This window comes from Parasteatoda tepidariorum, chromosome 12, assembly GCF_982258835.1.
Source record: "Parasteatoda tepidariorum strain Cologne lab strain chromosome 12, Ptep-v5.0, whole genome shotgun sequence".
Classification (NCBI taxonomy): domain Eukaryota; kingdom Metazoa; phylum Arthropoda; class Arachnida; order Araneae; family Theridiidae; genus Parasteatoda; species Parasteatoda tepidariorum.
In genome coordinates, this window is record NC_141766.1 from 1858612 (window position 1) to 1886432 (window position 27821).

At 34.0% G+C, this 27821-nt stretch overlaps 2 protein-coding genes and 1 long non-coding RNA gene across 3 annotated transcripts; all 3 read right to left on the reverse strand.

Moving 5' to 3' along the window:
• Positions 1-3276: 3276 nt before the first annotated feature.
• Positions 3277-21381, reverse strand: LOC147800895 (uncharacterized). The gene is made up of 3 exons (XR_015430730.1): positions 21113-21381; positions 5399-5537; positions 3277-3384 (listed from the first exon to the last, which is right to left on the reverse strand). It is a non-coding gene; the product is annotated as an uncharacterized LOC147800895 (long non-coding RNA).
• Positions 21382-24479: 3098 nt separating this feature from the next.
• LOC139427186 (uncharacterized) lies at positions 24480-26273 on the reverse strand. The gene is made up of 2 exons (XM_071188059.2): positions 26110-26273; positions 24480-25890 (listed from the first exon to the last, which is right to left on the reverse strand). Exons 1-2 carry the CDS (start codon positions 26271-26273, stop codon positions 24480-24482), a joined length of 1575 nt encoding a protein of 524 aa, XP_071044160.2.
• A 405-nt stretch (positions 26274-26678) lies between these two features.
• LOC139427185 (uncharacterized) lies at positions 26679-27491 on the reverse strand. The gene has a single exon (XM_071188058.1). It carries the CDS (start codon positions 27489-27491, stop codon positions 26679-26681), a length of 813 nt encoding a protein of 270 aa, XP_071044159.1.
• Positions 27492-27821: the final 330 nt, after the last annotated feature.

The window sequence follows — 27821 nt, forward strand, 5'->3', positions numbered from 1 at the left end:
AATTTTATTTTCGTTTTGCAATTGCAGTTTTTGCAACTCAAAATTTCTCTGTTTCTCACGGTCTTCGATTTCCTTAAGCTTAAGTCGTTCCTCTATCTCGCGTTGTTTTGTACGTTCTTGTACTTCCTATTCTCTTACTTTTTCTCGTTCTTGCAATTCTAATTGTTTTAATTTTTCTTTACTTTCATTTTCTTCGCGTTGGATTCTTTCTTCAATTATCTTTCTAAAATTTGTTTAACGAATGTTTCCTCATAATCTTTACTTTTTGTGATAATATTCTTAATTTCTATTACCACTGCATTGGGTGGTACAGTTTCACCTATTTCTCTAGCCAGTTCAATCAAATCATTTTTTCTACCTTTTCCCAGAAAAGACATTTTGATAGTTTATAGAAATACGTTAAACTTTCTTAAAATACTTTTTACTTTCTTAAAATATTTTTTACTTTCTTAAAATACTTTTTACTTTCTTTAATTCATAATACTTGACTCATGCATAATTTTAAAATCAAAAAAGACATACCTTGAGTTTACGTTAGGTTTATGACGCGGTTTTCTATCCCGCTTCTGACTTTGTTGTCTTCTTTTACTTTCTATCGCTGTTTGCTCTTCGATGTGGCGATGAGTCAAGTTAAGAATGATTTCAACAATAAAACAATAAATTTAATTAAGAAATAAAAGAAAACAAACTACTTCAGCAGCCGAGTACATTGCTGCTTCCTAACCGTTTCATATTAAAAAAATCTCTCTCCTACATTTGTAAACAGACACAGTAGTTGTGGCGCTGCGCCACCTGCTGGACAACTCACTATTAAGGGGAAATGTTAACAATATCAAGGTGTTGAACGTCAATTTTTGAAATTGATTCAGTCTACAACAGATGGAAAGAAAGCTTGGGACATTCTAGAAGAAAATTTTGAACCTAAATCATGAGCTAGAATTGCTGGCCTGGTTGATGAATTTTACGAATTGAAATTTCAGCCAAATGTAGAGGTGATAGGAATATTCTGTCAACGAGTTCGAGATAAAAGTGTACAGATTAAAGAAGCTGGGTTCGAGATCCCCGAACTATTAGTGTGTTTCCAGATAATAAGAAAACTTCCGGAGGAATATGACAATTTAGTACAGATCCTATATCGGTTAAAGGATTCGGAATTTACAATAAATAGTCCCGCAGTGGACTGATCGTTAAGACACGGTTTTCAGCAGATCACCGAAGTCAAGCATCGCTCTCTGCGGTCAGTGTGCGGGTGGGTGACCACTTGGATTAGTCTGCGTAGGGACCGAGGGTGTGCGGTATTGGTCCTCGTTAAACTGTTCTACCGTAAAGTGCTCGACTTCGTGTGCAGGTCGTCGGGCTACCGAAGCGGGGGTGCCTTCCCCTCTGCAGAGGATCAAAATTGTGATGGCATGTCGTCGGATCATCCTCAGCGATGTTTCCCAGACCGTTGCCAATAACCCATTGTGCAGCTCTAGTGCGACGTAAATTAACTACAACAACTACAACTACAACAACTACAATAAATAATATTGAGAGTCAATTGATCAGCGAATCCGGCAGAATCCAACTAAAAGCTCGAGAGAGTGGGTTCGATTCAGTTACAAATGCTTACTTAGCTACAACAGACATGAAATCATCAAGAGAAAGGAATTTATCGAAGAACAAAGACATTCCACTGTCTGGACTGGAGAAATACACAAGAAACTGGATACAGACGAAACTTGCAGAACAAAGGATATCGACTTAAAAGTATGGGGCCGTGTTTCAGTTGCAATAAACAAGGTCATTATTCAAGAGACTGCAGAGCAAGCAAAATTGCAAATAAGATGCAAGATCGTCAAAGTGAGAAGCAAACTCCCGCTACTGGTCTTTTCTATACGTATATTGAAATTAACGAAGAAGTTGCTGAGGTCGACAGCACGGAACTGGATTTAGAACCCTTATGAAAAAATCGAGGTATAAATGAGGTATAAACGAGGTATATTTTAAAGGTAGAAAGGAGGTTGTTATTTAAATACGTCGTTGAGGTTAAAAAGGGTGCAAATGAATACCTCAAAACCAACCTCAAATATACCTTAAATATACCTCCAGAGGTATATATGTTTCAACTTGAGATGTTTAATTTTACATCAGGGGAGAGGTAGATATTTACTACTTTAAAGTGTTTCATTTTCAATCTAAGGTTATTACTTATCAGCCTGAAGTATATTTTTTTACACTTGTGGAAGTATTTATTCAACAACCTAAGGTGTGTCATATTACACTTCAGGTTATTATAAATCAACCTCAGGTGTATTTTGTTCGACTTCAGGTAATTATTTTTCAACCTCAGGTATCTAATTTTATGCTTGTAGAGGTATATATTTTTCAACCTATGGTGTGCCATTTTACACTTCAGCTTATTATAAATCTACCTCAGGTGTATTTTGTTCGACTTCAGGTAATTGTTTTTCAACCTCAGGTATATAATTCTATGCTTGTAGAGGTATATATTTATCAACCTGTGGTGTGTCGTTTTACACTTCTGGTTGTTATAAATCAGCCTCAAATGTATTTTGTTCTACCTCAGGTAATTATTTTTCAACCTCAGGTATATAATTTTATGCTTGTAGAGGTATATATTTTTCAACCTAAGGTGGGCCATTTTACACTTCTGGTTGTTATAAATCAACCTGAAGTGTATTTTCAACACTTGGAAAGGTTATTTTTTATTAGCGCCGTGTGTTCCATGTTCTACCTTAAGTTATTATTTCGTAACCTCAAGTATATATTTTTCTATTTTTAGAAGTATTAATTTATCAACCAAAGATGCGACATTTTACACTTCAGGCTTATGTAGCTCAACTTAAATCTGTTTTTTTAGCACTTACGAAGGTGAGGTGTTATACGGACCACCTAGTTTATTAATTTTTAGACTCACTATATAAAAAATATAATATATATAAAGATATTATTTATATTATATGAAGAATAATGTATATCATTATATTTTTTTCAGTAGTAGAGATCATTTATCAACCTGAAATTTTTAATATTAGACCTTCGGCAGTAATTGCTTCTTTTGTTTAGCTATAAAAGAAAGTTTCAAATGCATAATTCTTCTATAATTTTAATAGATTGATTTAAATCATCTTAAAATAACACTTATCCAAATTCTACAGTCAGTAAAAATTATTTATGGGAACTCATACTCGTATTCTTAGAAGATAGTTGTCTAAGGTGCTTGAATTTTTAAAGCTATAAAACTACAAATTTAAATAATTAGTCAGCTGAAATTCAAAGTACAACTTTTATTTAAAACTAAAATGTTATTTTTTTGCAAACCAACAAAATTATTTTAATTACTGTTTCTGTCTACATGTTGAAACTTGTAATTATTGGAACCTAAAAGAAAAAAAAATGAATTAGTAAGAAAGTCATATTTACAATAATAGTGGCAGATTTTAAAATATTAGAAATTGCTTTTTTTATGATTTAAATTAACTGGATAAAATTACTTTTCTTTTTCAGATAAATAGTATTACTCTTCTGCCATTTCTATTCAATCCTCGTAGCTAAAAAGCATGATATGTATCACAGCCACTTACACTGATTAAATACACTGAAGACAGTATTACCATTAGCAACATTTACATAAATTCAAATATACAGGGTGTTTATAAAGTCCCGGACCCATTTTGATGTTTAATAACTCATAAAATAATAAAGACAGATTAAAATTAATAACATAAATATTTAGATAGACACAAAAAGTTTCATGACTCTTGTCAATGAACTCCCACGTGTGCCCCCTTCATCGCATGGAGAATATCAAGTCGATAGTCAATTTCACGCCTGGTAGCGGCAAGCATGTCGGCATCCACAGAGGGTATTGCTGTTGTAATTCTGGCTTTTAGGTCATCAATGTTCGACACGATCCTCCTATAAACATTTTTCTTTATAAATCCCCAAAGAAAAAAGTCCAGTGGCGTTATATCAAGTGATCTGGGTGGCCAAGGGATTGGACCTCCTCGCCCAATCCATCTTCCTGGAAAATGGTCATTCAAAGAACTACGAACGATGATAGCCCAATGAGGTGGTGCACCATCTTGTTGCAAAAAGACATGTGGCTGAAGCTGTTCTAGTTGTGGAAATACGAAATTTTCCAACATGTCTAAGTATACGACTGATGAGACCGTCTTTTCGGTAAAAAAGAAAGCTACCTGGCGTGAAATTGACTATCGACTTGATATTCTCCATGCGACGAAGGGGGCAAACGTGGAAGTTCATTGACAAGGGTCATGAAACTTTTTGAGTCTATCTAACCATTTATGTTATTAATTTTAATCTATCTTTATTATTTAATGAGTTATTAAACATCAAAATGGGTCCGGGACTTTATAAACACCCTGTATAATTCCAAACTTATGCAATTTTAACACTTTTTATTTTTCTATACATCTGCAACATTATGGTACTTGTAAGTTTAATAATTAGATTTTATTTTTTAAAAATCTTTAAACTGAATAAACCTAGTCTATATTTTTAAACTTTTAGTCAGACTTCATAAAACTAATAGCTTTTTTTTTAAATTTTTGACGTTGATTCTGAAAAGGACTCACGTTATTGTCAATCACATCAGAGTTTCTTAAAAAATAGTTATTTTAATATTTTTTAATCTATGTAATCAAGAATCAACAATCGTTTAATAAATTAAAATTTTAAAGTTATGTACGAATTTTTATTCTCTTTTTACACTCAATCGAATAGAACAAATTAAAAGCTGATAAGGAGCATTTATTTTAAAGTTGTGAGTAATTTTATGTGAGGAAAATGTCTAAGAGAGAATGATTTGAAATAATACTTTTAAAATAAGTTGAGTATAATATCTCCTATATAACTTAAAATACCGAGAAGAATAAAACTAATAGTTAGTTGTTACAAACACTTGTTTAAATATAAATACCCATTCCATAGGATGAAATTCAAAACAATGCATATTACTTTCAACCATAAATGTTTTTATTTGCAATTGATTTTATTCAATTCAGGATCAAAATTGCATACTATACTGACTTATTTCTAAAAAATTTAAGATTTCCGAAATTCGCACATTTTCGAAGTAGTGAACCATAAACAGCTGCATGAAAATGCTCATAACCTTGAAACAAATTGTCATATAAACTTGAAATCGGATTTAATTTAATTCTGCTCAATATTCTAATAAGTAATAACAATCTGCTTAGTAAATAATTAACGCGGGTAAAATGCGAGAAAATAACATGTCGTGAAAATAGCACTTTGGGATCAAACATGAAGAAGTTAGCTAGTACAGTTACTAGTTTTCAATTATCAAATATCTAACAAACTATTGTTATCAACAATTACATAAATTCTGTAGTTTATTAGGAGAGATTACTTTTTCTTTTAGGTATAAATTCAGAACTATTTCCTAGGGGAAGGCTGAGCAGCTTGCTAGTCTCTTCTTCTGGGCCGCTGCGCATGTGCTATTTACAACCTAGGTCATCTCAGCAATATCAGGGAACTGTGGATAAGCTCTGTAAATATATATATATATATATATATATATATATATATATATATATATATATATATATATATATATATATATATATATATATATATATATAAACTTTGTATATATATAAACAATATAAACTTTGAAACAAATATCCAAACTATAAGCAGACAGCTATAGTAGAATTTCAAAGCAAAATTGGTATTTTAAAAATCTTGCAATTTTCAATGACTTATTTATAAGAGAAATTATGAACATTTTTCTCAATTAATCAGCGTGCATACTGCTACGTTAAAACCTATACATTTAAGCAAAATAAAGAGAATAGTTCTATTTGAATAAATTACAAACAATAAAATATACTGTGCATAACCTGCTGTAACGATTCACCAGTAACGTTACCTTAAACAGCGACGAAAAATATTTCGGTTATTCTCTCTTATTGCTAAGCCTACAACGATAGATTCTAAGAATATCCTCCAACTTAAATTATTTAAGATCAGGACACGTGGTTAAAACAAAAATAATGAAATTTAAGATTGAAAATTGAAACACATTTGATTAAAAGTGATAAAACTAAATTAATAAATGTCAATCACACTTACCGAATTTCAAATAGACTTTCGATTGTCAACACACACGCCATTTACCGGTTCGCATGGAACTCTGGGAAGTGAGCTAGTTAATATGAAGTGTACTTTAAACAACCTTAAAACAAGCTTAGGTATAAAAAAAATGACTTCATACACCTCAATAAATACCTCACTCTCTTTAGTTGAAATAAAGTATATTTTTTTATACCTCATAAATACCTCACTATCGTTAGTAGAAAAAGGGTATATTTTTTTATGCCTCGTAAATACCTCACTCTCGTTAGTTGAAATAAGGTTGATTTTTTTATACCTCATAAATACCTCTTTTGTTACAAGTGTAAAAAAAACAACCTCGTATACCTTAAAAATCACCTTATCAGTCTGCATGATTTGAAGTGAATTTAAAACAACCTCAAAATAAGCTTAGGTATAAATAAAATGACTTCATATACCTCAATAAATACCTCACTCTCGTTAGTTGAAATAAGGTAAAAAATTTTATACCTCAAAAATACCTCTTTTGTTACAAGTGAAAGAAAATAAACCTGGTATACCTCAAAAATCACCTTATCAGTCTGGATGATTTGAAGTGAATTTTAAACAACCTCAAAACAAGCTGAAGTATATGTAAATCAACCTCGTACACCTTAATTACAACCTTTACGAGGTATAATTTTTATTGCTGTTTTCTCTGCAACCTTAAATATACCTCAAATATACCTCAAAACAACCTTAATACCTCAAAAATACCTCAAATCAACCTTAAATATACCTTAAATTTTCGTAAGGGAAGAATGGCTTTTTGACTCAGCAGCAACATCCCATTTCACGAACTGACGAGAATGGTTCGAGACGTTTAGACCTCTGAATAAAGCAAAAGTACTCGTTGGGGATAAGAACAGTACATCAAGAGTAGAAGGGGTAGGTGACATAATTATTTTTTATGTTAAAGATAACAACAGATTCGTAAAGTTAATATTAAAGAACGTATACTATGCTCCAAATCTACGACATAACTTAATAGCTGGATCTAATATTGATATAGCGGGATATAAAATTGTCTGGCAAAATTCAAAAATGATAATCAGCGATAACCGTAGCAGATATTTCTTCAGTGTACCTAGAATAGATAAACTGTACGTTGTGAAAGGTTAACCTAACAAACGTAAATCTGAAATACTTAAAAATGAAATTAACGCTGCATTAGACGTAAAACTGTGTCATCGGAGATTTGCTCACCCAAATGACAATCTTGTTAAACACATGAGTAATAACAATGTTGTAAAAGGAATTGAGCAACTGAAAGGTAAATCTGAAACGTGTATTACTTGCATTACCCTTACGAAAATTTAAGGTATATTTAAGGTATTTTTGAGGTATCAAGGTTGATTTGAGGTATATTTAAGGTTCCTGAGAAAACAGCAATAAAAATTATACCTCGTGAAGGTTGTAATTAAGGTGTACGAGGTTGTTTTATATATACTTCAGCTTATTTTGAGGTTGTTTAAAATCAACTTCATATCAACAAGGCTGATGATGTGATTTTCAAGGTATACCAGGTTGATTTTCTGACACTTGTAAAAAAAGAGGTATTTTTGAGGTATAAAAAAATTTACCTTAGTTCAACTAAAGAGAGTGAGGTATTTATTAAGGTATATGAAGTCATTTTATTTATACCTAAGCTTATTTTGAGGTTGTTTTAAATTCACTTCATATCAACCAGACTGATGAGGTAGTTTTTAAGGTATACCAGGTTGTTTTTTTACACTTGTAGCAAAAGAGGTATTTATAAGGTATAAAAAAATTTACCTTATTTCAACAAACGAGAGTGAGGTATTTACGAGGTATAAAAAAATATACCTTTTTTCAACTAAAGAGAGTGAGGTATTTATTGAGATGTATGAAGTCATTTTATTTATACCTAAGGTTGTTTAAAGTACACTTGATATCAACTAGCTCACTTCCCAGAATTCCGTGCTAGCCGGCAAATGGCGTGTGTGTTTACAATCGAAAGTTTCTTTGAAATTTGGGAAATGTGTTTGACATTTATTAATTTAGCTTTATCACTTTTAATCAAATATGCTTCAATTTTCAAACTTAAATTTCATTATTTTTGTTTTAAAGACGCGTCCTGATCTTACATTACTTAAGTCGGAGGATATTCTTTGAGGCTATTGTTGTAGGCTTAGCAATAAGACAGAACAATCGAAATATTTCTCGCCGCTGTTTAGGGTAACGTTACTGGTGAATCGTTGCAGCAGGTTGCGCTCAGTATAGTTTATTGTTTGTAATTTATTCAAATAGAACTATTCTCTTTATTTTGCTTAAATGTATAGGTTTTAACGTAGCAGTATGCAAGATGATTGAGTAAAAGGTTCATAATTTCTCTTATAAATATATCACTGAAAATTTAAAGATTTTTAAAATAGCAATTTTGCTTCCAAATTCTACTATAGCTGTATGTAGCTACTATAGCTGTATATATATATATATATATATATATATATATATATATATATATATATATATATATATATATGTGTGTGTGTGTGTGTGTGTGTGCGTGTGTGTGTGTGTGTGTGTGTGTGTGTGTGTGTGTGTGTGTGTGTGTGTGTGTGTGTGTAACATAAAAAGCTTCTGTTAATCTTTTTATGTTATCCTAATTAGTTATTCTAATCGAAATACTTTCTCACACTTTTAAAAGCCACATCCTGTTCTTAAATCTATTTTTTGCTCAAGTATGCATTTAATTAAAAGCAGGACATTTTTCCCTTTGCTCTCTGAGGGAAACGCTCGATCTGTTTGATAAACCAATTACAATTACTAAGATTTCCCTCTTTCCCTAAATTAAGACATTTTACGGATTTTACTTTGCAAGATTTTCCCTAACATATAACCGAGGAGCGCAACTTTTCGTGTTCACTTTTTACACACTTTCATGACTACTCTGTCCTAATAATTAATAAATAAATTTTGTATCCTCCTTCCTAGCCTAAGACCTGTTTTAATCCTTCTATTCGGCAACGACGTCATAAGTCGTCAGGATTAAACGGTCGGAAAGGGAGTGTTCAATCTAAATGAATTCCTGTTTTCAATATGAATAGTGGAAAATGTTCCACTTACCTTTAGACCGCCAATTTGATGATTCATAAACCTTTATTGGTTTTAATTACAAATAGATGAAGATGAATTTACATGAAATGGTAAATGATGATTATAGAGTGATCAAAACATTGAGTTAGGTATTAGCGCTGCATGGCGCGTCTCTAGTTACATTACATCTACTGTTTTTAAGTTTTTGAAGAAGAAAAAAAAGTTATTACTTCTGATGCGCCAGCGGCGCCATCTGGGGATAGTTTTCTCGGCTGAGGGGGGATGACATCTGGGGTCGAGGGCTCGTTACATCCTCCCACCTTGCGTTTTGGACGACGAATGTCATGACGAAACTCAATTAGTCACTTCAAGTCTATAAAGTTTTCGACATGGTCCTAAGTATGATCCATGCCGAGTTTTTACGCGCACCACTCTTGTTTTTCCATCTTTGCCGGGGTAAAGAGCTTCTATTTTGCCCAAAAGCCAATTGATGCGTTTGTTGTTATCGTCCCCTATGAGAACGATTTCTCCTTCTTTAACTTGAGAGTCTTTCTTTTTACGGGCAAAATCCTTAAGTTGTCCTAAATATTCAATTCGGAAGCGTTTTCTTAAGTCCTCTCGAATTTTTTGACGATAGGCAAATCGTTTTTTCATCCTTGTGACATCAATTACATCAATATCTGGTACTCCAGATTCTTTAAGTTCGTGCAAAAACATGGCAGGTGTTAATGGTATCAGGTCCTCTAGATCTTCTGAGATGTACGTAAGTGGTCGGGAATTTATGATGCTTTCAACATCACAAATGACTGTATATAGCTCTTCATAGAGAAGGTTTGCTCTTCCAAGGACTTTCCGTAAAATTGATTTTAGCATTCCAATCATTCTTTCAAAAACTCCACCCCACCAGGGTGCAGAGGGAGGATTGAACTTCCAGTGAATCTTTTTCGAAGTAGCAAACTCTTTTAGTTTTTCGAAGTCTACTGATTTCAGATCTGCAGCCGCTCGAGTCAGATTTGTGCCGTTGTCAGAGAAAACCGTTGCGGGTCTTCCTCGTCGTGCTATGAACCTTCTAAATGCCAACAGAAAGCTATCCGTGGAAAGTGAAGTAACTAATTCAACATGAATGGCTCGGAAAACCGCACAGGTGAATAGCACGATCCAACTCTTGCTTCCATCCTTTAAAAAGAGTGGTCAGCACAAATCCACTCCAATGACCTCGAAAATCAATGCTTCTCGTACACGATCTTCAGGTAGAGGACCACTTAGGACTTCTGTAGGACGAGCGCTGAACCTTTTACAAATGACACATTTTTTAACCACTCGTTGAACAGTTTTTCTGCATCTGAGGATCCAATATTGTTCTCTTAGAACTGACATTACAATTTGAGTTCCGGCATGATTTAGTTCTTTGTGTTTATCAAGTATAAGGCAGTGAGTGACATTATGGTCAGATGGCAGAACAATAGGATACTTAAATGTTCTCAAATCCTTCCTCATGGCTATTCTTGTTCTAACTCGTATAAGGCCTTCATCATCCGTTATAGTTTGTAATGAAGCACGTACTTCACAATAACCATTTCAGCATCTTTCATTTCTTCAATAGTCAGCTGTTCTTCGAGGTTTCGTTCATCCGCAGCACTCTTGATGTTTCGATAAAATCTGTAAATCCAAGCAGTTACTCTTATCATTTTTCGATATGATGTTAAAGTATCATATAACGGAATTTGTCCTTTGAATAAATTTGTTGAAGTCACTACTGTTTTTCTTCTTTCAGCGTTGATAATGTCTAAATCTGGATCGATAATATCTTTTGGCCAGAGCTGTGGTGGATCTCTCAGCCGCATAGGGCCCTCCCACCATTTAGATTGCTTAAGATGCTCTGCAGAACATCCTCGTGAGGGAAGATCAGCTGGATTAAGAGTTCCGGGAACATAATTCCATTCTTCTGGCAAACTGAGAGATCTGATTTCTTGGACTCTGTTGTAAACAAAAGGGGCCCAATTTTCATTCCTTTTTATCCAAAAGAGGTCATTTACTGAATCTGACCAGATAAATGTTGGAATATTTTCAAGTCTTAAGTCTGATTTAACTCCATGTGCCAGTCTAGCTCCAATTGTACAGGATAAAAGCTCAAGTCTGGGTATTGTGACGGGTTTTAGAGGAGCTACTCGAGATCGAGCTTGAATGAGCTGACATGATGTTGAGTCTTCGTTTTGGCTTCTCAGGAATATGCATGTAGCATAAGCTACCTTGCTCGCATCACAAAAAATATGTAAACTTAATTTTCTCGAACCTTCAGGATTGTCCAAGAGACATCTCGGAATCGTTATATCTTTCAATTGACTTAATTGTTTTTGCCATTTTTCAAACGTTTTTCTAATAGAAGATGGTAATTCTGCATCCCAAGTGCATTTTAGCTTCCAGCACTCCTGAAGCATGATCTTCGGTCTTAATGTTACTGGACACGTGTAACCAATGGGGTCGAATACTTTGTGAACTTCAGACAGGAGTTTTCTTTTGGTTAAAGTCTCAGAGGCCATTGATGTTTCCTTTAAGTCCAAAGTCAATGAATCATTACTTAATTTCCAAATCAGTCCCAAAACTGGCACTTTTCTTTCTTCATTAGGGATGGCTACTTCTTGTGAATTTAGGATACTATGCTCCCACCCTCTTAGATCGAATTGAGCTCTCTTCAATATATACTGCGATTCAGTAATAAATTTGTGCAAATGTTCTCTATCTTCAACACTGGTTAAGCAATTATCTACATAAAATGATTCTTCTAGTTTAACTGCAGTTTCCAGCATTGATTCTGGCGCTTTCTTCAAATGGTACCGTAGGGTGGCTCCCAACAAATATGGGCTGCAAGTCAAGCCAAACACCACTCTTCTATGTTGGTAAATTTTGATCTTCGAAAGGTCTCCATTTTCACACCATAGAAATCTTAGGAAAGGTCTATCAGCTTCACTCAGTTGGATCTGTAAGAAAGCTTTTCGAATATCTGCAATGACTCCAATCTTATTTAATCTAAATCTGTTGATCACTGAAGGAATGAGCTCCACAAGATTAGGTCCTTTTTCAAGACAATTATTGATAGAGGGGAAATTTTTCATTTTGGTCGAACCATCAAAAACAGGTCTGATCTTGGTAGTAGAATTTTCTTTTATCACTGCTCGATGGGGCAAAAAATGTTCATTGGTGGCTGTATCGTCTGGGTCAACCTCTTCGATAATTCCCTCTTGCAACCATTCTCTAAATACCGCTTCATAATCTTCTAATATTTCTGATTTCTTTAGGGACTCAACGCAGTTCTTCAATCTTCTTTCAGCAACACTTCTATAATTAGGCAAAGTAGGGTGATTTAAGATCCATGGAAGGCTCACTTCATATCTCCCATCTTCAAGTACCTTAATGTTGCGATTAAAATGGTCTTCGGTAGCTTTTGCAATTTCTTCTCTTGATTCTTTTTCACCTGGGTCTAATATCCCTAACGTATCTAGTTTCCAGAGATCCGAAATTTTAGCCTGAGCCACATGAAGGGACAAAACTGTGTTGGTACTATTACTGTTTTCAGGATCACGAGTTTTTCCCATAAGTGTCCAACCTAATCGCGTTTCGAATGCAATTAAATTTTCTGATACCGATTTAATAATACCTGTGAAAAGTTTACCGCAAACGTCGGCTCCGATAAGTAAATCAATTTCTTTAGTTTCTGAATTCGACCCTTCCATGTTTTTATAATCGCAAAATTTAATTCCTAACTTATTCGCTTCTTTTATCCACGAGCCGTCTCTTATTTTAGGAATTTCTGTACAAATTTTTTCCTGATCATAAACTTCAAAGTTACAAAAATAATCCCGATTTAAATCACTCAAAAAAATTCTGTATTTATTATGCTGATTAGTTCTTTGTAATCCACCGAAAAGACTATGATTTAAGTTTTCTTGCCCTATTGGTTTGTAACCTATTTTATTTATTGTTTCTTTTAAAAGATACGACTTTTGGGACCCCGTGTCTATCAATCCGAGTATAATTATTTCTTTTTTTCCGTTTATTAAGCGAATTGTTAACGTTTGCATTAATACTTCCGGATTACAAGTTTCATTCGATAAAACCGTACTTTCCACTTCACTATCTGTTTTCTTTTCCGGACACATAAATGTATAATGACGTCTAAAACAAATATCGCATTTTACAAAACTCCTGCATTTTTTAGCCGTATGGCCAAAGCGAAAACAAATAAAGCAACAACCGCTTCTCTTTAAAATATCCCTTTTATCATTCATTTCTTTCTTTTAAATTCATTACAATCCCATAAATTATGTCTATCGTTACCGCAAGAAATACATTTATTTTTCTTATTACTCGATTCATTCAATAAACCTGACGCCGTTGATATGCGAATCTTATTTTGTTTATTCGAATTCTCGCCTCCACTGCTACGCTTTGAGGAGGGGAAGGGGGAACATTCTGAAACTCGTGTTATAGACGAACTCAAGGCCGTGGCTTTTTCTCGGCTAATTACTTCTGTTTTTAAAATATCGAGGATCTCTGATACTTTCCACTCATCATCATTGCTATATTTTTTGGTTATTTCTAACACTATATCTGAGGGAAGTAATTTAATAAGTATAGGACAGAGTAAAGCCCCGTAATTTTCCTGATTAATTCCCAAAGATTCTAAATTCCTTATTTCAGTTTGACAAGAATCAAAAAGTTTTCTTAATGAAAAAATATCTGTTGATTTTTCTACTGGGGTTAAACTCAATAATTTATTCAAATGAGAGTTAATTATCAACGTTTTCTTGCCAAAGCGTTCTTTTAATGTTTCAATTGCTGATACATAATTATTATTTGTTAAACTGAATCCTTTAATCGCATCTGAAGCCGATCCCACTAAATATGTTTTCAAGTAATTAAACTTTTCAACATTCGACAAACCAGTGTTTTTATCTATGGCAGATTCGAACTGATCGTAAAATCTTTGCCAGTCTGCAGGATCGCCAGAAAATTTCTCTATAGTTAAAAGAGGCAGTTTCACAGAAGAAGTTTCATTTATTCTTATATTAGTGTTTATCTTCGGTTCAGAAATGTTCGAATTTAACTCAGGAGACACTACCGACAGTTTTTCTATTTTTCTGTTTAATCTGCTTTTACTTCGTACAATATTTGTCAAATATTCATCACACTTTATAATTTCTGTATCGATTTCATTTACATCCGTAATACCCTGCTGAATTTCGAGATCAATTTCTTTCAATTGTTCTTGTTTTAATATTAATTCAGACATTAACTCATCCAATTCATCTATTGTAATCTTATCGTCTTGATAAATGTTTTCGATTTTGGTTAATAACTTAGTTGTTAATGACCTTATCGTAGTACGCTTTTGTTTGGATTTCTCCATCTTAATTTATAAGCGAACTATTTATACACTTAAAGTCACTATTCTATGAAACTAAATTTCTAATCGAAAATAAACAAGAAATCTCTTAATGGCGGTCCCTGTTCGGGCGCCAGAAAATGTTCAATCTAAATGAATTCCTGTTTTCAATATGAATAGTGGAAAATGTTCCACTTACCTTTAGACCGCCAATTTGATGATTCATAAACCTTTATTGGATTTAATTACAAATAGATGAAGATGAATTTACATGAAATGGTAAATGATGATTATAGAGTGATCAAAACATTGAGTTAGGTATTAGCGCTGCATGGCGTGTCTCTAGTTACATTACATCTACTGTTTTTAAGTTTTTGAAGAAAAAAAAAAATTTATTACTTCTGATGCGCCAGCGGCGCCATCTGGGGATAGTTTTCTCGGCTGAGGGGGGATGACATCTGGGGGTGAGGGCTCGTTACAGGGAGTACGGTACATCAAAAATATGGAATATCTCTTGTTCGATACCAATTGATTGATTTCTACGCTGGTTCGTTTGTTAACAAATGAAATGGACTGTATTAAAGATTTTTATTATGATTGGTGCTACGAGCACGCTCATGCTATAAGATCAACAACTAATTTTCAACTGATTAGGGTTACAACAAACGGTGGCGAGGATGCTGAGACAAAGATGCCAAGTTGGCGCTATATTTCTGAGATATTGAACATCCGCCCGCCGTTGAATTATATTCAATAAACATACAAATTAGCATAACAATGGTACATAAACATATTCCAATATAAAATTTACAAAGATTGAATAAATGCTGTAGGTACACATAATGAGAAAATTAACATACATCTTTTTTAATTGTCCAATGGCAAAATACACAATTTACTAATGCTACGTTTAACAATTTCCTTGCTCGTTTTAATCTCCGCTACTCTAACCTTTCCATCCGTTCCAGGAAATAGTTTTAAAATTCGTCCCAAGACCCACTGATTTACAGGAAGATTATCCTCCTTTATTAAAACCATCGCATTTAAAATTATGTTTGTTTTCTCTACCTTCCATTTTGTTCTTTGTTGCAAATTGTTCAAATAGTCGCGAGACCACTTAGTCCAAATGTATTGAACAATTTTTGTCAACCTTTGCCATCGAGAAAGTCGGGTTTCCGATTTATCCAACAAACTTGGTTCAGCTATGGCAGTTATAGATCTTCCAACCAAAAAATGCCCTGGTGTCAGAACATCCAGGTCATCAATATCATCTGACAAAGGTGTTAATGGCCGAGAATTTAGGATTCCTTCGACTTGTGCTGTTATTGTAAGGAATTCCTCAAATGTTAATTTTAGATTTCCTGTAGCTCGTTTTAAATAAAACTTAAAGGATTTGACCCCTGCCTCCCAGAGGCCCCCGAAATTTGGAGCTCTGGGAGGAATAAAATTCCAAACTATCCCTTCAGATGCCAAATAGGATGCTAGTTACCGTCAGGAAATCTAGTTAAATTCTGCAATCGCTGCAATTCCCTACTAGCCCCAACAAAGTTTTTTGCATTATCAGATGATATCGTAGCACATTTGCCTCGGCTAGCTACAAAACGCTTTAAAGTAGCAAGAAAAGCATCGGTTGTTAAATCGGAAACAACTTCTAAGTGAATCGCCTTCGAGGCTAAACACACAAATATTGCAACATAAATCCGTTGGAAATTCCCTTTTCTCTGGTGTTTATATTTAATTTGGAAAGGGCCGCAATAATCAACACCAGAATGCAAAAAAGGATAATTAGGGTTTACTCTTTCTCGAGGCAAGGTTCCCATAAGTTGATATGAAACAAGGGGTTTATGTTTAAAACAAACTATGCATTTATGTACAATTTTCCTAGCTATCGATCGACCACGAAGTGGCCAAAACCTTTCTCTAGTGCAATATAACAACGCTTGAGGTCCTAAATGGAGATTTTTGATATGCAAATGAGTCATTAACAATTTAGTGAAAGGATGGTCTGCAGAAAGTATAGCTGGATGCTTTTGAGAATAATCCAGAGCAGCATTATGCAAACGACCACCGACTCGGACAATTTGATGACCATCAAGGAAAGGATTTAAAGAGTTAAGTTTACTCTTACCTGAAAAAGCCTTGCCCTTGGAAATGGCCTCTATTTCCTCCTTAAAAGCAGATGCTTGTACATTTCTAACTAAAAAGGATTCCGTGTCCTTTAGTTCATTAGAGGATAACTTACCAAATCTTTTGCTACTTGGATTTCTACAGTTGAATATGAATCTGAAAGCATAACTTAAAACATTCAAAATTTTAGTATAATTATTGCTACGATTTAAAATATTGTCAATTAAGTCCAGTTTATAAGAAGTTAAAAGTATTTTGGCAGGGGGTTTGAGTTCCTGTAAAAATTCACTGTCCGAAGAGAGTTTTTCAAATTCTATTGGAACAATATTCAGTTCTTCTTTCAAAAAATCTGGTCCGAACCACCACAGTTCATGGGAAGCAATTTCCGAAGCATTCAGACCACGAGAGAGGACATCTGCAGGATTTTTATCAGATGCAACGTGATTCCAATGACAGTTCTTAGTGAGTTCTTGTATTACTTTAACTCGATTGCTGATAAAAGTCTTGAGTTGATCAGGTGACCGTTGAAGCCATGCCAACACAATTGTAGAATCTGTCCACAACATTATTTGTTGAATGGGCAAGGTTAGAGACTTCAGAACCTTGTTCAAAAGCTGTGCCAATAAAACACTGGCACACAATTCTAAGCGAGGGATCGTGATAGGCTTTACTGGTGAAACGCGGGACTTGCTGCACAAAAGTCTCGTATATGATGTTTCTCCCGAAATTGATTGCATGTACAGAACTGCTCCATACGCAACGGCTGATGCATCGGAGAAGCCGTGAATCAGGATTCCCCTCTTCTCCCCCACGTGACGAGGAATTTGCATGTTTTCAATGGCAGGTAGAGTCGAAACAAAACACTGCCAGTCCTTAGCCATTGAATCTGGAAGCGGTTCATCCCATTCCAATCTGAGTATCCAGAGTTTCTGGAGAAACAATTTAGCCTTGGTTAGTATGGGACCAAGGAATCCAAGGGGGTCGAACAAGCGTGAGATGGTGGATAAGACCTTTCGTTTGGTGTATGAGTCATGCATATTTACATCAACCTTGAAAGTGAAATAATCTAAATTTGGGTTCCAGATAACCCCAAGGGATTTAATGGTATTAGGTGGCTCACAAGAGAAATCATAGGCTTGGTCTTCTAATGGTATGGAATTAGGAAAATTTGGAGTATTAGTGCACCACTTGTGTAAGCTCATACCCGCCTTTTTAAACAGGTCTACTAACTGTTCTTGTAGTAATTGAAATTCTTGAAAGTCTGAACTACCTGACAAAATGTCATCCATATAAGTGTCTCTAATTATTACAGCAGCGGCTAAGGGAAAACTATCACCCTCATCAATGGCTAGTTGTTTAATAGTTCTGGTTGCTAAGTAGGGTGCACAAGAAGTTCCGTATGTAACAGTGTTAAGTTTGAAGGTTTGCACTGGGTCATTCACGCTATTCTTCCATAATATCAACTGTAAATTCCGATGATCAGGGTGAATCAAAATTTGCCTAAACATTTTAGAAATGTCAGTAGTGAACACATATACATGTTGCCTGAATCGCAAAAGTATTGAAAATAAATCTTGTTGTATAGTACCGCCCTTGTACAAAATATCATTTAAAGAAAGACCGGATGTCGTTTTGGAGGAAGCGTTAAATACCACCCTCAACTTAGTGGTTTTACTATCTGGGCGAAGTACACCATGATGAGGTAAAAAATACGAAGTTGTTTTATCAAGAGGTTCTACAACTAATTGCATATGCTGCAAGTCAGCATATTCCATTAAGAATGATTTGTAAAGTGATTGCAACTCCTCATCTTTTGAGAGTTTTTTCCATAACTGATTTAAACGCATTTCGGCAACGGCTTTAGAATCACCGAGCGAAGAGGGATCCTCCTTCAAAGGCAACTGTACTATGTAACGCCCTTCATGATTTCGATAATGAGTATTGTTGTATTGAGTTTCGCATAACTCAAATTCGACACTATGTTCAACAGAGGGCTCCTCAACAGTTTCTATATTCCAAAATACTTGTAGCTGTTTATCAAGGCTTTCCGAATTTATATCTGAACTGAGCGTTAATCCACAATATGCTCTATTTGTACTATTATTGGAGCTCCCTACGACTATGTAACCAAAAACAGTTTCTTGAAACAACCAATTACTACATGCCGATCGAAGCTGATTTGGCTTTAAAATTTCAAAAAAGAGCTCGCAACCTATAATTAATTTACTTCCTTTTGTGTGTTAAACTATGGATCAGCCAAATTAATGTCCGATGGAATCTTTATATTAGATACTTCAACCGGATTAATTATCGTCAAATTTGTAATCGAAGGAACAATTAAAAATTCTAAAGATGTTGAAAAACTTCCACTATTGTTTTTAATTGCAGTGGTTACCTTTTGTTTTATATTTACCGAAATATCGCTCAATCCAGAAACAGAAGCATTTATTTTTTCCTTTTTCAACATTAAGTTATTAGCTAAATTTTGTTTACAGAAAGAAAGATGAGAAGCGGAATCCAAAATCGCTCTGCATGGATAATAGTCTCCCAATTCATTTCTAATATAAACAACTGCAGTAGGCAAGAGAATATTTTGTTTCTTTTTTGATACTAAATAATTAGAAAAAGTGTTCGAATGTTCTTGTGGGAATGAATCATGCACTTGCGAGACAGTTGTTTGATCGGCGCCTGGCATCGTAGAAACTGAGGAGGTAGGAGGCGGGGAAGAAATCTCATAAATATGCAGTAAAGTGTTATGGCGTTTTTTACAAACGAAGCAAGAATTATTCGATTTACAGTCTTTAACTTTGTGATTATTCTTTAAGCAATTAATACACAAATTTAATCGTTTTATTTCATTAAATCTATCCGAAACCTTCATATTTTGAAAAGTATTGCACTTATAAATCATGTGTGGTAATTTACAGATTACACAAGAGTTAGGATTATTATTCGAATTCAGGAAAGATTTACTCTTATTAACAGCTTGCTTATGTTTATAAATTGAAGAAGAAGCTGTTCGACTAATACTATCAAGAATTTGGCTTCTTTTTTCTAAAAATTCTAAAAAGTTATCCAGTTCTGGTATTTCATTTGATGCGATCGTTTGTTCATATTGTTTTCTAGTTTCTCGATCTACCTTTTTCAAAATGATGTTAAGCAAAAGTATGTCAGATAAATTATTACGATCAAAATTTAGAAGCTTCAAAGCTCTGATATTTTTCTTTAAAATATCTACCATGTTTCTAATATCTCCAGCTGATTCATTTGTAAGTTTTTCAATTTCCAAAATTTGATTTATGTAAGTCTCAGTGAGGAGACGTTTATTCTCAAATCTATTTTCTAATGCTTTTAAAAGTGATTCAAAAGAATCGTCTACAGTTTCCAGGCGTTTAGCGTCGCCCAGCAATGACGCTTTCAAATAATGCAGTTTTTGAGAGTCATTTAAATCATTGTTTTTAGTTATAATGTTATCAAATTGCGATTTAAAATTGGGCCATTCGTCAAATTTACCATGAAATACCGGTAGTGGTATCTCGGGTAGTTTAATTTCTAGTTTTGTTTTCGAATCAGCCTGAGATATTTCATTTTCACAATTATTTATTGAAGGTTTAATTATCAAAGAGTTAAGAATATCTTTAATTCTTACCTCCAGAGCTTCGAGTCTGTCTACTGTTCCCTCCAAGTCCGTTTCTACTTCAGTTACCTCAGGGTCAGTTATGTCTTTTAGCCCATAATAATGCTCCTTTAATTCATCAACTTTTTTATACAATTGTTCCACACGCTTCAGCTTGACCTCTAATTCAGTATGGTTATGTTCCTTTGTCTGGTCAATGTATGTTTCTAGCTTTGTTACGGTACCTTTGACGGCACGCTTCGATCTATTTAGTTTTTCTTTTTCCATCTCCGGTTTTTACGGATCACTAATGTTCGATACCAATTGATTGATTTCTACGCTGGTTCGTTTGTTAACAAATGAAATGGACTGTATTAAAGATTTTTATTATGATTGGTGCTACGAGCACGCTCATGCTATAAGATCAACAACTAATTTTCAACTGATTAGGGTTACAACAAACGGTGGCGAGGATGCTGAGACAAAGATGCCAAGTTGGCGCTATATTTCTGAGATATTGAACATCTCTCATTTGAAATTAAATAAATCAACTTCGGAAGAGGGTACATCAAAAATACGGAATATCTCATTTGAAATTAAATAAATCAACTTTAGGGTACATCAAAAATATCGAATATCTCATTCGCATGGACAGTTGAAAATTTATCAAGTCAAATTCTTCTGCAACTCATGGTAATTAATAATTTATCCAGTATCTTCAACAACAACAAAAAAAAAATTCCTGAATCATCAAAGTTTTTGTTTATATAAATGATACCTACTCCCAGTGGAACTTGTCTTAAAGATCATCGACTTTCCTTTTGTGTATGCTGCATGCTATGTCTACGTTCCTGAGACAACTAGAAAGCTGAGCTTCGATATTTTGGACTAAAAAGAAAAACTCCAACTGACTCCTGATAATTAAAAAGTTTATTAGAAATCCCATCCCTTTCCTTTACAAGTGACTTACGCAAAGCTCAGTTATGCCTCCCTCCCAGTGCTGCTCTGGGTTTTATCGTCAATAAATTGTTCTCACCTCGCCTCATTCAAGGAGAAATATGATTCCTCTTAAAGAGGAAATTATTAATCAAATTTCATCATTCAGTTGTGGTTTTCCAGATGTGTTCTTGGACTAATTCGAACTTTTCACGTATCTTTTGTGTTAATTTTTTTTACAATTCTCATAAAACAATTTCTTGAATTTTTATTGATTTATAAATAATAAAAAAAGCACTCGTGTAAATAAACAAAAATCATAGATTATGATTTTAAATTTTTTTTCTCATACTTGATGTTTCAATTGAAACAATTATTTTTTATTCATTGATCCTATTTACTGATGGAAAAAAAAATTTCTTGAAATTTTTATTTTCAGTGAACTGATTGTTTTGATTGGCATAAAAAATGTTAAAGTAATTATTTTCATATTTATTGTTTTATGTGTTATAGTTTCTGCGATTTATTGATTAGTAGAATTTGCATTTTTGTTTTACTGGTGTTCAGGGTTAAGATAAAAATGCCATTAAAAATTTTCTCTTCTAAATGCAACTGCAATAATTATTGAAATTCAATTTAAATATATGAATGCAATTACGGTGTGGCAGAAATTAAATCAAGAAGTGTTAAAACTAATACAAATAATTTGGAAAAATGAATAAAATACTTGTTGTTAGAATTTGAATTGAAATGTGAAACCAGACATTAATGCGTGAGTCCAACGTTGGTAATTTGTTCATAGCTCAGATCTAGCTCACATATTTCCATAAATAAACAAAGTTTCTTATTGCTGAGAGTGAATTTCAACATAAAGGTAGGAAAATGATCTAACACAAATTGAAAAGTAATGGTAACTGAATACACTCAAAATATTTACAAAATGAAAATATTTGAATTTCCTAACACTCGATTGTGACAAATTAAATTACCAATTAAGATCTCTACGCAAAAATTACTTTAAAAAACATCCCAACTAAAATTTTTGAAAAAAAAATTATGTCCAAAAAGAAAGAAAGAAAGGTATAAATGAAAAAAATAAAAGGTAATTTGCCAATTAACCAAACTTGCACTTCAGATTAAAAATAAGGAAAATAGCTAGATCAGTCAATAATTAAAAACTGATTTACCTTAATACCATATTAAATTTGAAAGCTTTGTTATGGTTTCACTTAGTGATAAATTGTGTTAAACGGGTTGTGTAATGTAAAATCTGAGAAGACTGATCACCTTTTCTGATTAAAAAGCAATTTGTCCCTACGCATTTTTTCTGAATTCTGGGTTAATAATTGCAATAAAAATACCAAGAAAGAAAATAAAAGTATTAAAAATAGAGAACATGGAAAGAAAAGAAAAATAAAAGAGAGAAAGAAAAGAAAAATAAAGGAAAGAAAGAAAAGAACATTTTGGACATAAAATAAAAAAAAAACGAGAATAACAAGAATGTAAACAAAGTGAATTTAAAGAAAAATATAGCAAAAAATAGACTGAAAATAAAGATTTAAATAGCTAAACTGAAAATAATCTTGAGTTTTCAAATGTTCTTGAGACTAAATGTGATAATGGTGCGTAACATTGTCAAAATTATGTTGACAGAATTGTGCAAATCCAAGATAATAAATAAATTCCTAACTTCAGGAAATTTTCAAATATTTTGCTATTAAGGTGACAAATATGATAGGTAAAGAATGAAGTGAAATAAATACAATACTGAAGTTTTGGACTTCAGAATAACAACCACCGCGTCATTTTTTTTTTAAATTTTGTTTTCAAACAAGGTAAACAATACTCAAATCTAATTTCAGATTGAAATTTTTCCTGTAAAAGTGCTTTTTGTGTTTTACATTTTATCCACAAACAAATTTCTAACAAATGCTTATAAATTTTTGTCATCATGATTGAAGAGTTAACTTATATTGTGTTATTATGAAGAATACTTCTTATAATGTAAAAGCTGTGTTGTGATCCTTAAGCAAAGACCTGGAGCTGAAAAAACTGTTAAGTTAAAAAAAAACTTTTGAAAATGAAAATCTTAAATTTGCTGATAATGCTACTACTAGATTTTTAATTGTGTTAAAATTGTTAGCATGAGTACAAATGTAGATGTTTTATAATTCATATTACTATTATATGTTGTTAACATTACAAATTTGATCTTTTTCATTTTAATTGTACTTCTACCAGAGGGAAGATTTTGCAAATGGATAATTTTTAAAATTTTTGGATTGTAATTAAACATTTTTGGCGAGGGGGGATGTAACATAAAAAGCTTCTGTTAATCTTTTTATGTTATCCTAATTAGTTATTCTAATCGAAATACTTTTTCACACTTTTAAAAGCCACATCCTGTTCTTAAATCTATTTTTGGCTCAAGTATGCATTTAATTAAAAGCAGGACATTTTTCCCTTTGCTCTGTGTGGGAAACGTTCGATCTATTTGATGAACCAATTACAATTACTAAGATTTCCCTCTTTCCCTAAATTAAAACATTTTACTGATTTTACTTTGCAAGAATTTCCCTAACATATAACCGAGGTGCGCAACTTTTCGTGTTCACTTTTTACACACTTTCATTACTGCTCTGTCCTAATAATTAATAAATAAATTTTGTACCCTCCTCCCTGGCCTAAGACCTGTTTTAATCCTTCTACTCATCAGCGACGTTGTATATATATATATATATATATATATATATATATATTGAAGGATCTCTGCGCTGGTTCGAATTAATAATATGTTAAACTCATTTCTTAAAGTTCACACACAACTGTAGGACTGCAATTTCGCTTTATTTTTTGCATTATCATAAGAATGCTAACTCACACATCTCGAGATTCGAGAGATAGACAACAACTTCACAACAACAAAAAAAAAAGAAAGCACATACACAAAAACAAAACAATTGGCGAGAGACACGTGTGGCGCGGGACCTCACAATTAGTGAGATATTCACAACATCGCCACACGCAAACATTCTCCCCGCCATGAAATCCCTCACAAAAGGGTTTCATGAAAAATTAACACTGAAAGAAAACATTTGTTTAAAGATCATAAACTGACATGAAAAAATATCACTTAAACAATAATCTCGCCACTTACAAAAATTTCCATTGTTTGGCTAAATATCGACATGCATCAATTTACAAATTAATCTCTTAATTAGGTTTAGGCAGAATGCACACTCTGTAAATAGCTCTTTTATAAATGCCAGATTGGGTTTTCACCCTTACTACCCTAACCAGATTATCGTCATCTTTATACAATTCAATAATACGACCTAATGGCCATTTATAAGTGGGCACGTTGTCTTCAATCAGAACAACAAGGTCCCCGATCTTAACATTATCTTTTTGGAAATACCATTTATTTCTTTGTTGTAGCCCACTTAAGTGACTACGGCTCCACTTTTTCCACAACAATTGAACTACCAATGTAACTCTCTGCCATTTTTTCAGGCAATTTTCATTTAGATCAATTAAACTTAGTTCAATAATAGTACTCATGGACCTGCCGATAGTAAAGTGTGCTGAAGTTAAGACATTGAAGTCATCTGCATCATTGGACAAGGGACAAAGAGGCTTAGAGTTTAAAACACCCTCAATTTGTGCACTGACAGTTAAAAATTCGTCATATGTTAAATTTAAAGCACCTACAACTCTTTTGAAATGATATTTGAAAGGCTTGACTGCCGCTTCCCGCAAACCCCCAAAAGATTGTACTCGCGGAGGGATAAATTTCCATTCAATTCCCTCGGAAGACAAGTAACCAGAAAATTGGGTATCTTGTCTCAACACCACATTCATTATCCTTTTAATCTCAGTATCTGCACCTACAAAATTTCTTGCATTGCCCGAGTAAATTTTTGTGGACTTGCCCCTTCTGGCAAAAAATCGTTTTAAAGTAGCTATAAGGGCTGCGGACGTAAAGTCTGTTACGATTTCAATATGAACACATTTGGTTGAAAAACACACAAAAATACAAACATAGATTTTTTGCAGAGTGCCTTTTCTTTGATTTGGGTACTTAATCACAAATGGGCCGCAAAGATCTACCCCAGAGCAATTAAAAGGGTAGTCCTGCACGACTCTGTCTCGTGGCAGGTTGCCCATCAATTGGGAGGTCACAATTGGTTTGGCTCTAAAACAAGCAAAGCACTCGTGTACCATTTTTCTGCATAAGGAACGATCACTTAATGGCCAAAATTTTTGTCTAATCTCATGCAACAATGCTTGTGGACCGGCATGCAAGTACTTTTTATGAAAATACTCAATAGTTAATTTTGTCACCTTATGATTAGAAGGCAGCAGGATAGGAAATTTTGAATTAAAATCTAAATCATTATTTAAAAGTCTACCTCCAACTCGTAAAACACCGTTTTCATCTAAGAAAGGATGGAGAGGTTTTATATTGATGTCCCTTACCATACCTGTCCCTTGAATGTGCTTGATTTCTTTCTGAAAGTCAACACCTTGAATAAATTTTATGAGGTATGTTTCAGATCTTTGAAACTCCTCTGAGTCAAGTGAGCCACTCTTTTTCTGGGAAGTTCGACAATTTCGAATGGACCTGCAAACAAAACTTAATACACGTATTAACTTATGATATTTGCTACAAAACTTTAGTAAATCATCAATAAAAGAGTTAACTGTTAAAGCAATCCAAAACTTTAGAGTCAATTTTAAGTTCACGATTAAAATTATCAAAGTTATCTCGTTTAATTGGAGGAGCAATCAACTTTAAAGGGTACTCATCATCCTTCAAGAACGGTGGACTTTCGAACCACACCACAAGGAGTTATGCGAGAGCTTGTCTGGGTCAAGCCCTCTGGACACCAAGTCTGCTGGATTCTGGTTCGTGGGAATATGTCTCCACTGTTGCGGTGACGTCAAGTCCTGGATTGTTGCGACCCTGTTGACCACAAACGTCTTGAGTTGTGACGATTCTTTCATAATCCACGAAAGAACAATCGTCGAATCGGACCAACAAAAAAAAAACACGTTACAGTTAAGCAAGTTCAGAGTTCTCTGAACTCTTCTCATTAGTTTTGCCAAAAGTAAAGCAGCGGACAGTTCTAACCTGGGAATTGTGACTGTCTTTACCAGAGCACACCTAGACTTGCTGGAGACCAGCCGAATCAATGTGTCTGAGGCGGAATTCTTAGTTTCGACATAAACGACTGCTCCATAGCATTTAGCACTCGCGTCTGCAAAGCCATGCAGTTGAATGCAGACAGCCTCTGGAAGGAAGATGGGTCTCGGAATCTCCACGGTTAAGGTCCTTAAAGACGTAAGGAATCTGCTCCAATCTCGGGCTTCCCTCTCAGGTAACAAGTCTCCCCAATCAATTTTCAGAAACTACAAACTCTGCATAAAAATGTTTGCTTTAGCTATCACGGGTCCGACTAATCCGAGGGGATCAAAGATTCTCGCGATCATAGACAACACTTGACGTTTTGTGTAAGTTCTATCTTGACGGTCAGTTTTGAACACGAACTTATCTTGAGTGCAGTTCCACAGAACACCTAACGTCTTGATCTCTTCTCTATCAGAGAAGGAATAGTCTTTATCGGAGCCCGTTTGCAACGATGGGCAGTTGCTACAAAATTTGTGTAGCTGTATTCCAGCAACTTGAAGCGCGCATGTCAGTTCATGTTTCAAGTCTTGTACTTCACTCCATGTCTCAGCCCCAGCTAACACATCGTCCTTGTAAAAATTATTTCGTATAACCGGCTCAGCTAAAGGAAAGTTAGGGCCTTCATCATCTGCGATTTGTTGAAGAGTCCTCATTGCGAGAAACGGGGCACTTACTGTGCCATACGTGACGGTATTTAACTCATAGAGTTTGATTGGCGCGTTTGCACTATCTTTCCATAAAATGCGCAGCAATTTTCTCTGATTTTTATCTATTTCGATCATGCGGTACATTTTTTGGATATCCGCTGTGAATGCGTATCTATACTTCCTAAAGTTCAGCATGTGATCATATAGATCTCTTTGTATTACACCTCCATTTAACTGAATTGAATTCAGTGAGTTACCCTTATTTGTTTCAGTAGACGCGTTAAAAGCCACCCTTAATTTCGTGGAAGTTTTTTCTGGTCTATACACCCCATGGTGTGGCATGAAATATGTAACTTCAGGTTCGTCCCTCTCTATCACCTCACTCATATGACCCAATTTTTCATACTCATTAATAAAGTCTTTGTACAGACTTAAATACTCGGGAGCTTTTACCAATCAGTTCGACAAAGAGTTTAATCTCTTAAGCGCAATTGCCTTAGAATCTCCTATAACACTCGGATCCTCTTTAAAGGGCATTTGAACTATGTATCTACCATCCTCCTTTCTCGCATGCGTTTTCTGAAAATGATTCTCACATACTTCGTTTTCCTTACTTTTAAAATTATTTACTTCGGGCTCTACCTCCTCGATTTCCCAAAATTTATGTACAGTTGCCTATCTTCTCGCACTAACCCGCAATGTAATTTGGTCTCATTG